The 12,850-nt window shown below is 36.0% G+C and overlaps 1 protein-coding gene across 1 annotated transcript in view; it reads left to right on the top strand.

The window, feature by feature from the left end:
- SSBP2 (single stranded DNA binding protein 2) overlaps positions 1 to 12,850 on the top strand; it is a 338,402-nt gene that overhangs the window by 242,225 nt on the left and 83,327 nt on the right. The window contains exon 5 of the mRNA XM_017870897.1: positions 763 to 852. Coding sequence (XP_017726386.1) covers positions 763 to 852 — 90 coding nt within the window. The remainder of the gene's footprint in view (positions 1 to 762; positions 853 to 12,850) is intronic.

Raw genomic sequence — 12,850 nt, 5'->3', positions numbered from 1 at the left:
ATTAAATCTATAATGTTGATTTTATTACAAAGAGTCTAACCCAAAGTTTTTCATACTCCTATTTTATAAAATGCCAGGATTCCATGAAATAATTTGCAAGTGAAGCAGACTTTGAATTTTTCAATTTGATTTTTTTCATAATTTGTATGAGACTATTCTCTCCAAATCTAATTTTTTTCTCCTATTCAATCCTTTATTTACTTTTTTGTCCTCACCACCCTATATATTTTGGCTACCAGTTACAGTATATCGGAAAGTGAATAATGTGAGTGTTGCCACCTATAGGCAGGAAATTTAATTATACTTGTTTATGACATAAAAGCATAATCTTAAAAAAAGAGAATTATTTTTGTCAACTCCTACAATCCACCTCACCATCTGCAAACTTTTTACCAATTTATTCACCTATGTGTTTTTGATGTTGCCATTTCAGATGCCTGTGCCTTAAAATAAAGTATTAAAGCATTTACTAAGGCTTTTATTATTTTGTCATAGTACTATTTGCATTTACTATATCATCAAAATATCCATTATTAAAGTTATTTGACTTCACAAAGTTTAAAGAGACTTGTTAAAACCAACTAATTAAACCAGTCATATACTAAACTATTGTATCTTAGTTTACTTCTAGGATGGGGAAAATTACCAGTATTTGTTCCCAGGCATGAAAGAGCATCCCGTCCTGCAATCTATTATCATTAGTCTTTGGTTTTGTGCCTTCTCTGTAATGATATAGGTTTGTTTCTCCTTTATTCTTTGCAGAGTGCTGCAGCAGCTCCCAGTCCAGTGCTAGGAAACATTCCCCCAGGAGATGGCATGCCAGTAGGTCCTGTACCACCAGGGTTCTTTCAGGTACTCAGAGAAACTCTGACTAGGAATGTTAAGGCATAGGAACTCCTGTTTGATTTTATTAAAGATATGAAGGAAGATAAGGCTATTTTAATTCTTAAGGTAAACAATAATGTGTAGCCAACTCTTGATTATTCAGACTGGTTATCAATTATATCCCTTTCTTCTTATGTTTTATATGTTGTTAGATTTTGTATTTATTTACTTAGTCATTTTGTTGTTAATTAAGAAAGAAAAGGAGTTGAGAAATACAAATTAGCACATTAAATTAACTGTGGTAAATATTTTGTGGGAGAACAGACTAAATATGAGGTTCTGAAAAGAAACGGATATTAACTATACAAGCTATTCATATCTCCATAGACAAGATAATTAAGATTTGGCTGTACTTTCAAAATATAACTAAGTTATAACATTAATTTATCAAGAATTACAGGCTATATCAAAATATGTTTGAGAATTATCTTTGGGGCTTTTAAGCTGGAATTTTTATTAATATTATATAACATTTTAAGACCAGATTTCAAATATATGTGAGTATTCTTAAATTTCAACAAGACCACTTATTTTAGCAATGATGATAACAATTTTATAATGACAATACAGTATTTAACTTTTTAAAATTTCACAGCATCCACTTCTTAAATCTGACAGTTTTCTAACTCAAACCAACATAAATTCCAAAATTTATTTTAAATTAATTATAGTTAATTTTATGATACCCTTTAAGAAAATTAAGAACTTAGGAACTAAGAACTAGAGTTGAAAGGCATTACAGGACCTAAGGTAATATGCTGTATTGTTAATGAATTACATTAGGTACTTATAAACTAATTTGTCGGCTCAGTTTTGTATTTTCAGAGTTCTTCATAATCATTTGTTAGCTAATTCATACCATCATTGCAGGGTCATCAATGTACTTATAAATGTGAAAATAAAGAAATAAAATTATGAATAATTTTCCAAAATATATCAATTGAATAAAAGGTCTTAATTAAAACAGAGTTCCAGCTGTAGTCCTTTAGAACATGCTTATTTATTCAACTAGTCTGTATTAATACCCAAGTAGTCCAGAAAAGTCTTCTTAGAGCTCACATTCTGTCATGGGGGCCCTATCTTATAATCTAGGAATAGACTATAACTCTTGATTATTTATTAAACCACCACCATTTCAGATATTGATAATACAACTAACACTTAACAACTGCTAACTACATGCCATGCTTCATTCTAAATGCTTTACATATATAAACTCTAATCCTCAAAATATCCCTAGATGTAAAATATGTATTATTATCATTCCCACTGTACAGATAGAGAAACCAAGGCATTGATAGCTAAGTGATTTATACAAAGTCAGAAAGTTACAGGGCTTGCATTCAAATCAAAGTAGTCTGGACTTTTGCCATTGAATTTATCTTTTAAGTCTCGTAGTTGATTGTTATTCATGAAATATTTCCAGTTCATTTTATTTTTTCCTCATCCCCTTATTTCTCTTGCCAAAGATGGGTAGGAGTTAACAGAGTAAATCAGAATAATGTATATTTGAGAGTTACTGAAAGTCTCTAAGAGGCACTTTTAAAAGAGGGAGCAGGTTGGGGAGGAAGCCACGTTCTTTCATTCTAGGGTTAAGCGAAGATGTATAAATCCATACATTTTCACTTTCACATTTTGTAGAATGAACTGTTCTCCCTTTCCCTATCTTTTGTCTCAGTCTCGGTAAGGGTAATTGAAACAGTTAGCTTTTAGTTTTTCCAACGTGATAAATATTTGAGTACTGCTGTATGCCAGGCACTGTAGTAGGCATCTAAAAAACGAGCAGGTGTAGTGTGTACCTTTCTGAAGCTTATTGTATAGTCCGTGAGGCATTATTAAAAATAAATAACTATAATACAGTGAAATATGTGTTTTAACAGAGTAAAGTTTAAAGTTCTGTGATGACCTGGATGAGAGAGCCATTAAATCTACCTGAGTTGGAGATAAGAGTAGTATGGAAAACATTGTCCACCAAAATAAGCAGGGGAATTACATTTCAGAAAGTCAGAAGAGTATAAGCAAAAGTGTGACTACATCAAAATGATCTGTGCAGAGGTGTTCAGAGTAATACATACAGAAGGTAGGGGGGAGGGTAGGCAGGAGTTCCAAGACATAAAATTGGAAAGATATGCTCTAGCATGCCACATGTTAAGAACTTGAGTCTTTATTCAGTAGGAGCCATCAGAGATCCTTAGGAAGGGCAATGACCTGAATTCATACTAAATGGTAGATTCAGGCTCTCGTAGGCACCTGTGAGAGAGTTGTATCCAAAATCCCTGCCCTCAAGAAGCCCTACAATGTGATGAATGAGAGAAGAGGCCGTTACAGCATAGAAAGAAAATGGCTGTAGTGTTCTCTTAGAGCAAATCAGAAGGCCACCAAACCAAATCTTGGGAGATGCGTAAAAAGTATTGTCAAAATAGTAAATGAAATCCAATTTGGCACTTAAGGATGAGTTATGAGTTAGGCAAAGGAAAAGAGGGGAAGAACTTTCTAGGAAGAAGGAAAATAATTTACAAAGATCCAGGGGGAAAAGGAGAGAAGAGAGAGACCAAGGAAAACTGGAGCTTAATTAGCTAAAGGGAGAGTAGCTGGTGATGAAGCTTGAGAGGGACTGTAGGGCCCTTGTAGGTTAGTAGAGTTTGAACTTGATCCTAAAGGCAGTACTAAACTACTGGAGGATTTTAAGCAGGAGACAAACATGTTCGTATTTGCATTTTTAGAAAAATCAGTCCAGCTACATTGTGTAGCCAGAATTGCAGAGGAACAAGTCTGAAGATAGGGAGAGAATTTAGGAGCCTTTACAGTACTCCAAGTGAAACGTAGTGGTGGCCTTAACTAAGATAGTGGTAGTAAGTATGGGGAGATATGAAATAGATTTGAGAGACAGAAATAAATGCAGGATAATGCAAAATAAGGGAATTCAAGGATAATAATTCTGGTTTCTGGCTCTAATCTGGGCAGATGTAGGTACCATTTTCTGAGCTACAGACTACAGAATGGGGAATACGTTTGAGGTGTACAGATGAGGTTCCCATGAGTCCTCCAATTAGACATATCTATTAAGCTGATAGACCTGTCCTAGGTTTGAGTTCTAGGATGGTAATCTAAACTAGAGATAAAAATTGCAGGGCCATATCATATTAAGGGTACTTGAATCCTCAGGGGTGGATGAATTGTCTGGGGAGAAAGTACAGAATGAGAGGGTAAGAGAATATACAACTGAACTACCAAAAACACTAATATTTAAAAAGAAGAATCCATTACAGATGCAGCCCTGTTAGTAGGTTGGCTATGATAGCAGCTCAAGGAAGAGACTTTCTGAACTGATTCAAGATCATTGGCAGTAGAATTAGAAAGGAATAAACAGTTCATAGTTATGTTTGATAGGCCTTAATTAACTAAAGTTGGGGTAGAAGAGAAAGAGAAGAATCAAGGATGATTCTGAGATTTCTACTTTGGGTCTCTGGATAAGTTTAGTGTCTTTATCTGAGTAATGAAAGACAGGAGATTGGAAAAGTTTCAGATATGTTTGAATTTGATACACAAGTCATTTCTCTTTCTCTAGGCAGACTATTTCAGCTAATCCCAAGTACTTTTTTCCTCTATTCAACATTTAAATATGTCTCCCTATAAATGCCTCTTTAAAGTATTAACTCAAAGTACCAAAAATTTAGAAAAGACATATGATATTATTATCTTTTGGTACATATAATGATGGGATCAAATGACTCAAGTATGTCCTAAATATCACTGGTTTCCTGCAGTTGCTGAACTACAGTGTGATTCTGGCCGTAATGTCAAAATACATATAGTTAGTGAGGAGTAGCTGCCTTCCATGAGTAGAAATAGCAGCAGACAATCATAATTCAAGTTCAGACCCCCGTTTCTAATCTAATTCCAGAGAGATGTTGATCTCCAAGAATGATCCAAATCTGGAGAACCTGTAATGGAGTATCAGTTCATAGTTCATAAACTCTAATACCCAAGATCAGGCACAATCCTGATTATTAGTTCAGGACAAGGCAAAGAGGAATAGAAGCAACTGGAAAAGAGCTGGGTGTGGCTTCTTCAAGTGACAAGGTCCAGAAGGCTGGCTAGGATAAAGACTCAGATTCTCCAAAAAGCCAGACTTGGATATCAGGGAATTCCTGGTTCAAAAGAAACTTAGTCAAAATGGTGTTAAATAGTTTTTCCAGCCTCTCCTCGTTGCAGTTAGAAATTATGAAGGGTGGTTACCTCCTATTGCCTTTGACTTTTAGATAATGATAATATTTTGTAACTTATATTCTTAGTAAATGCAAAGCTTATTTGGAGATAGCTTGAATGGACTAGACCGAAAAAGAATTTAGCCTGTTAGAATTAGTGAATAAATGAAAGTAAAGAAGAATTTATAATTAGCAAATGAAGTCCCACCTAAGTATTTCCGAGCTCTCCTTACTTTGTGATCGTACTGTAAAAATTACATTGAAACATTTCTCCTAAATAGACAAACATGCTCCCTTTTATCCTGTTTACATTACAGAACAAGCTCCCTCTTTGACTGTAAGTATAGACTTAAATTCATTACCAAGTAGAATGATCACAAACTCTGAACTTGTGAATCCATAACAACTACATTTGAAAAATACAATGAATTAAACTCTAAAATAAATAATTATGATATGACTTCATACACTTAATAAGTCCATTCTGAAAGGCAGTCTTTAGTGTCTTTCTATTTGTGACATTGTTCGTACTTACACTTTGATGTTTTTATTGAAATGAGAGAGCCTCTGTTGCTGAGCAGGAAACCAATTAAGTAAAATCAGTGGGACTAGTCAGACATGCAAAAGGAGGTAGAAAGTTAGTAAAATAAAGCCATTTAAAGTATGACATGTAGTTATTTACTTGGAGTCTGTTTTCAAATGAATAATTTGTATAAGAAACCCTGTAAGTCCTGAGAGTGACACCATGGAACGGATGAATGACTTTAGAGCAGCTTTTCCTTTTTTTTTTTTTCTGTTCCTTCTTTCTCTCTCTTTTTTTTTTTATTATAACTTTTAAGTTCTAGGGTAGCATGTGCTAACGTAGGGCAAGTTTGTTACTATGTATGAATTTTTTTGTGTGGGGCCATGTTGGTGTGCTGCACCCATCAAGCTCTCAGCCACCCATCAAGTCATCATTTATATCATGTATAACTCCCGCAATGGCAACTTCCCTCCCCCTTCGTGCCCCCTTCCCCATGATAAGGCCCTCCAGTGTGTGATGTTCCGCGCTTACCCGGAGTCAAGTTTCCTCATTGTTCAAGTTCCCAGCCTATGAGTGAGAACATGTGGTGTTTGGTTTTCTCTTCTTGTGATAGTTTGCTAAGAAATGATGGTTTCGCAGGTGCATCCATGTCGCCTAGCAAAGGACGCAAACTCATCTTTTTTATGGGCTGCATAGTATTCCAATGGTGATATATGTGGCCACATTTTCTTAATCGGCAGTCTGTGCACAGATGGACATTTGGGTTGATTCCAAGTCTTTGCTATTGTGAATAGTGCCGCAATAAACATACGTGTGCATGTGTCTTTGTAGTAGAATAATTTATAATGCCTTTGGGTATATACCAGTAGTGGGGATGGGCTGGGGTCATATGGTACTCTAGTTCCAGGATCCTTGAGGAATTGGCCATAACTGTTTTTCCATAATGGTTGAACTAGTTTACATCACACAAACAGTATAAAGTGTTCCTATTTCTCCCAACCTCTCGCAAGCACGTGTTGTTTTGCCTGATTTTTTAATGATTGCCATTCTAACTGGTGTAGAGATGGTATCTCATTGTTGGTTTTTGATTTGCATTTCTCTGATGGCGAGTGATGATGAGGGCATTTTTTCATGTGTCTGTTGAGCTGTGTGAATGTCTTCTTTTGAGAAATGTCTGTTCATATCGTTTTTGATATCCTTTGCCCAGCTTTTGTGGGGTTGTTTTGTTTTTTTTCTTGTATATTGTTTGAGTTCTTTGTAGATTCTGGATATTAGCCTTTGTCAGATGAGTAGGTGGTAAAATTTTCTCGCCATTCTGTAGGTTGGGGCCTGTCACTTAAATTGGGAAGTCCTGCTTTTTTGGGATCCAGAGGGAAGAGAGTAGAGCATGGCATTGAATCTAACTAAGAAAAAAGTTTGGCAGTTTTTGTGGATCAATATCTTGATGTGGTGTGAATACACATCCATCTGTAGGCCCCAGAACTGAGTTTTGTACTCTTTTATACCGCTGTCTTATTCAAAGATTTCATAGTATGCTAAGAAATTTGAGGTTATGTAATTAAAAGCTTGATCTGCCTATTTATTCAATTCTCATGGCATTCATACAAAAGGACAGGCAAAGGACTTTGAGTCCTGTAATATAAATAGGTAGCAGCCTTCCTTATACCAAGTGGATTTTCTTCTCACTTGTGTATAATGATCAAAATAATTTACTACTAATAAAATGCATTAAATAACACAAAAGTACTAATTCTTTTCTTTAAAAAATTAGAGTATTAACTCTGTTACCTTGTAAAGTTCTATAATTTTATGGATGAGTAAGTAACAAGGAAGCTTCTCTCGTGAATTTACTATAACTTATAGAACATTAATGCAATGGACATTTCTTATTTTAACCAAAAAAATATTGAGGCGGGTAAAATGATTTTCCTACTTTATATTCTTTACTACAAGAAAACTTTTAAGAAGGAAACTATAACTTATCACTCTAATAACTAAATATATTCATATCCTTTATATAAAAACACAACATAATCTTTTAATAGGTGCTAATGTGGATAATATCTTTGAGTCTGTAACTAATCTGGGATATACTCATAAATATGTAATTTTGAACTCTGTATAGACCTTTGTTCTCTTTTATCATGTATTTTGATTTTTATCTTGGCTATATTTACTATATTTTAGTCACTAGATCTTTAGTTTTATTAGCTGAAACTGTTGAAAAACTGATAATATGTTGATGTTGGGTTGTAAATTTAAGACTTTGACATGGATAAGATTATAAATACATGTTAATGATAAAGGATACCAAGTAATTTAGTTTCAGACCAAGGTGATCATTCATATTTTAAAATCTAAGTAGAATGAAACTCAGATATAGTAGAAAATATGTGACAGCAGGTTTTAAGTCACATTTTGTTTGCAGGCCTAAGATTGGCAGTGGTAAAGCTGCCTTGCCATCTAGTGGTAGTTTGCAGATATCTCCACTTGTTCAGGGCCTTTTTCCAGAATTTCTATTTTTAGCAAGGCTGCACTGTAGCAAGCTGACCTAATGCTTTGACATAGTAATAACGCAATAAGAAAAAAAAATAGTAAGAAATTTCCTCTTTTCTCTGTGGTGGTATTATTGACTAGGAAAGGCTCAATATAAATGACATTCATAAAGCAACAAGGACAAAAGCTCATAGTGTACAATATTTTGATATTTTAAAAGAAAAGAATCAAAAATGAGAAAATAATTATTTAATATAACACTCGAAACTGAAAAGAAAACCAGTAATATATGGTTTTACAAGTCCTAGTTAAATGTTTTTGGGAGATAGATGTTTAATTTATTTCTGAAAATAAATTCTGCATTTTGAAGATACCTTAGTAACTATATTCATCTACTCTGCTATTCCTATTCAGACTTTGTAAATCCAGCCATTTATATACATATAGTTACATAATCTACATGGCTTCTCAATTTCCTTCTGTTATTAGTCTTGGCATTACCTTCACTTCCAGTGGTTTGCCTTTCCTCTTATCTTTCCTCACTATGGCTGTTTCAGAAATTAGTCTCAGAAAGTACTCTGAGCCAGGAGAAACTCCCTTTCCCTCTCAGGAAGTTATAGATACCATCTTAGATCTTAGATAAATGAACCAAAAGATTACTTGTTATATCCTTCTTAGTTTGAATGAGTAGGGTACTGAAAATCTGAAGTAGAATTAATTTATTAGACTAGAATATCTAACAGCATTAATATATATAATTCAAAAAATTCAGACATTAGAAATAGTATTTCTCAGAATTAAATACACCCAGGGTTTAGATAGTGGAGGTGAGGAAGTTGGCTTATTTATCAAACCTCAAGAAATAAAAACTAAGTTTAATTTTCTTAAAAATATAATTTTGAATCTTTAAAGAACAGAGATTCTAAATGTTAAAAATCGAGCAAATCTTTCCCTGTTATAAAGATAAAAGCAACTAAAAAAAAAAGGTGCCTAACAGCTGCTGGCTTTGATAATGCTGTCCTACAGTTGTGGTAATAGTTTTTCTGGCCTCAACTATTAGAACACATTAAAACTGCTCAGCTTGAGTAACTAAGTAAGCTTTTTAAAAAATTGCAGTTCAGGCAACTAAAGACCCTACAGTAGTAACTGGATGGACAGAGAGCAAAGAAGGGAGTGTCAGTTATTCAGAGTCTTTACTTGGGTTTTCCAGTTAGAATCAAATGAAACACTTTCCTATTAGAAACCCAATTTTTTATTTTTTGTTTGCCATACCGAGTACTTAGGAGAAACGTAGGTTGGTCATTCTAGACCAGTATTAGGTTTTCCTTTCACTTTCATGCTACTCCTGCAAGCCAAAGATGTCCAGGACATTTAGTATGAAACAATAAAGCATCATAGTTTAAAATCACATCTAAGAGCTTAGCTGTTGTTGAGATCATTTGAAATTATAGTTTTTCTTTTGAAAATATTATTGAAAATTCTTCCCAGAGTGCTGTAGTTTTTATTGAAGTTTCTTGATTAAAAAAAAAATGTATATAGAGAGCAAATTGTAAATATGCAAAGGCTATTTATGACACAGTTTAGTTTAGGTTTTATTTTAGTATTGGTTACAGCAACAAAAATGCTCCACATTCTTTGGGGAATTAAAGATAAGGAACAGGTTATTAACTATATTATTAATTACCTATTTAGGGGGAATAGATTTGTCTTAAGCATGTATTAGAAAGACATTAGCTTTTTAGAAGAATAACTTATTACTAGGTAGTGTTCAGGAACAATTTGTCTTATGTTCTATGTCAGGGGTCAACAAAATTTTTCTGTGAAAGGCCAGATAGAAAATATTGTAGGCTTTGCAGGTCACCCGGTTTCTCACAACCACTCAACTCGGTTGTAGCATAAAAGCAACCAAAGACATTATGTAAATTAAAGACCATGGCTGTGTTTTAGTAAAACTTCACTTACAAAAAAAAAAAAAAAACAGGTTGTGGGCAATATTTGGCCCGTGAGCCATAATTTGCCTACTTCTGTTCTACATGAATGTGATAAAAGGTAGCCTATGAGAGATCCAAAGGGTAAGGACCAGAGTTTCTCTAAGGGGGTTCTGTGGAATACTAATACGAGAGTCCTAGGAGCCACCCAACTCTTAGGGGACTAGAATTCTTGGGGGTAGGGAGGATGGGGCCACAAATCCTTTGGTTTTTGTTATGGTTTTGTTGTTTGTTTGTTTTGTTTGTTTGTTTTGAGATGGAGTCTCACTCTGTCACCCAGGCTGGAGTGCATTGGCGTGATCTCGGCTCACTGCAACCTCCCCCTCCTGGGTCCAAGCGATTCTCCTGCCTCAGCCTCCCAAGTAGCTGAGATTACAGACATGCACCACCACACCCGGCTAATTTTTTGTATTTTTAATAGACATGGGGTTTCACCGTGTTAACCAGGATGATCATGAGGTCTCCTGACCTCATGATCCGCCTGCCTCAGCCTCTAAAAGTGCTGGGATTACAGGCGTGAGCCACCGCGCCCAGCTGCATCTGTTATTTTTTGACATTTTAATAGTAGCCATTCTGACTGGTGTGAGATGGTATCTCATTGTGGTTTTGACTTGCATTTCTGTAATGATCAGTGATGAGCCTTTTTTTCATATGCTTGCTGGCCACATGTATGTCTTCTTCTGAAAAGTGTCTGTCTATGTCCTTTGCCCACTTTTTAATGGGGTTGTTTGTTTTTCCTTGTAATCTTGTATAAATACCGTATATTAATAGATGCTGGTGGATATTAGACCTTTGTCAGATGCATAGTTTGCAAATATTTTTTCCCATTCTATAGGTTGTCTGTTTACTCTTTTGATAGTTTCTTCTGCTGTGCAGAAGCTCTTACGTTTAATTAGATGCCATTTGTCAATTTTGATCCAACAGATTTTTATGATAGTTTGGATATGTGTTGGCGAGGTAAAAAGACAAGTCAAGGATGAATGCAAGGCTTTTGTCCTATGCAGCTGGAAAAATGGAGTTGTTTACTGATGTGCATAAAACTTCAAGAGGAGGTGTGAGATGGACTATTAGAAGCTTGATTGTGAACTTGTTAAAATTGAGATGGCTGTTAGACATGCAAGAGGTTTTGAGTAGGGAACAAGATGTGAGAGGCTGGACTTTTATGTTTGAGGCTTGAGCTAGAGATATAACTCTTTGAGAGTCACTAGCATATGGATTATATTTGAAGCTATGAGCCTGGATGACATCAACAAGATAGTGAGCATAGATGGAACAAGAAGCTGTGCAATGATGGATCCCAGGACACTCGAATGTTAAGAAATTAGGAAAATGAAGAGGAACCAGCCAAAAAAAAGCAACCCTTGAGACAGGAAGATAACCAGGCAAGGAAGTATGCTGGAAGTCAAATGAGGAAAATGCTTTGAGGAGAAGAATGATCAGCTGTGTCCAGTACTGCTGATAGGTCAGATGAGTCAGTGACTCACAGTTGACCATTGGATTTAACAATAAGGAAGTCATTAGTGGCCTTGTTCAATGCAGTGCTGGGGGTGAAAGCCTCATAAAAGTGCATCTAGGTTAAGCTGAGAAGAGAGAAATTAGAGGCAATGAGTATGGCCAATTCAAGGAGTTTTGCTTTAAAGGAAAGTGAGACATGAGGCAGTAGCTGGAGGGAGAAGTCAAGGGAGATCAGAGAAATGCTGCTAGGAGTGAAATGTTGGCTCTTATAAACTATATTGAGGAACAGAGAAAAACGGCCCTGTTGGCAACTGTGGGAAAAGAGTATCTGCTATTCCCATCCTCCCAAGCAATCGCGTACCATTTTCAGTATAAGAAACAGTGCTAGGGGGCCGTGCGCAGTCGCTCACGCCTGTAATCCCAGCACTTTGGGAGACTGAGGCAGATGGATCCCGAGGTCAGGAGATCGAGACCATCCTGGCTAACACGTTGAAACCCTGTCGCTATTAAAAATACAAAAAATTAGCCGGGTGTGGTGGTGGGCACCTGTAGTCCCAGCTACTCGGGAGGCTGAGGCAGGAGAATGGCGTGAACCCAGGAGGCGGAGCTTGCAATGAGCAGAGATCGCGCCACTGCACTCCAGCCTAGGCAATAGAGCGAGACAACATCTCAAAAAAAAAAAAAAAAAAAAAAGGGAAAAGAAACACCACCAGGGAATAGAGAATACAGTAATTGAATACCCTTTGTACACAGTAAGATGCTTATCAAAAGAGAGTACCCGGCCGGGCGCGATGGCTCAAGCCTGTAATCCCAGCACTTTGGGAGGCCGAGACGAGCGGATCACGAGGTCAGGAGATCGAGACCATCCTGACTAACACGATGAAACCCCGTCTCTACTAAAAAAAAAAAACGAAAAAAAACTAGCCGGGCGAGGTGGCGGGCGCCTGTAGTCCCAGCTACTCGGGAGGCTGAGGCAGGAGAATGGTGTAAACCCGGGAGGCGGAGCTTGCAGTGAGCTGAGATCCGGCCACTGCACTCCAGCCTGGGTGACAGAGTGAGACTCCGTCTCAAAAAAAAAGAAAAAGAAAGGAAAAAAGAGTAAAGTATAATTACTTAGAATGCCTGCAAATGTGAATACTACCTTCTCTATGTCATTTTTGTATTCTATAAATAATCTCTAATATCACAAATACCTTTGACATCCATTGGATTTTTATCAACTATTGTGTATATATGTATTTAAGATGCATATTCAAAATGTATGCGTGTGTGTGTATGTGCATATATTTATATAT

Source organism: Rhinopithecus bieti, unplaced genomic scaffold (genome assembly GCF_001698545.2).
Source record: "Rhinopithecus bieti isolate Rb0 unplaced genomic scaffold, ASM169854v2 scaffold_5216, whole genome shotgun sequence".
NCBI lineage: Eukaryota > Metazoa > Chordata > Mammalia > Primates > Cercopithecidae > Rhinopithecus > Rhinopithecus bieti.
Note: the sequence above shows the minus strand (reverse complement) of the source record. Positions and strands in the feature narration are given on the sequence as shown.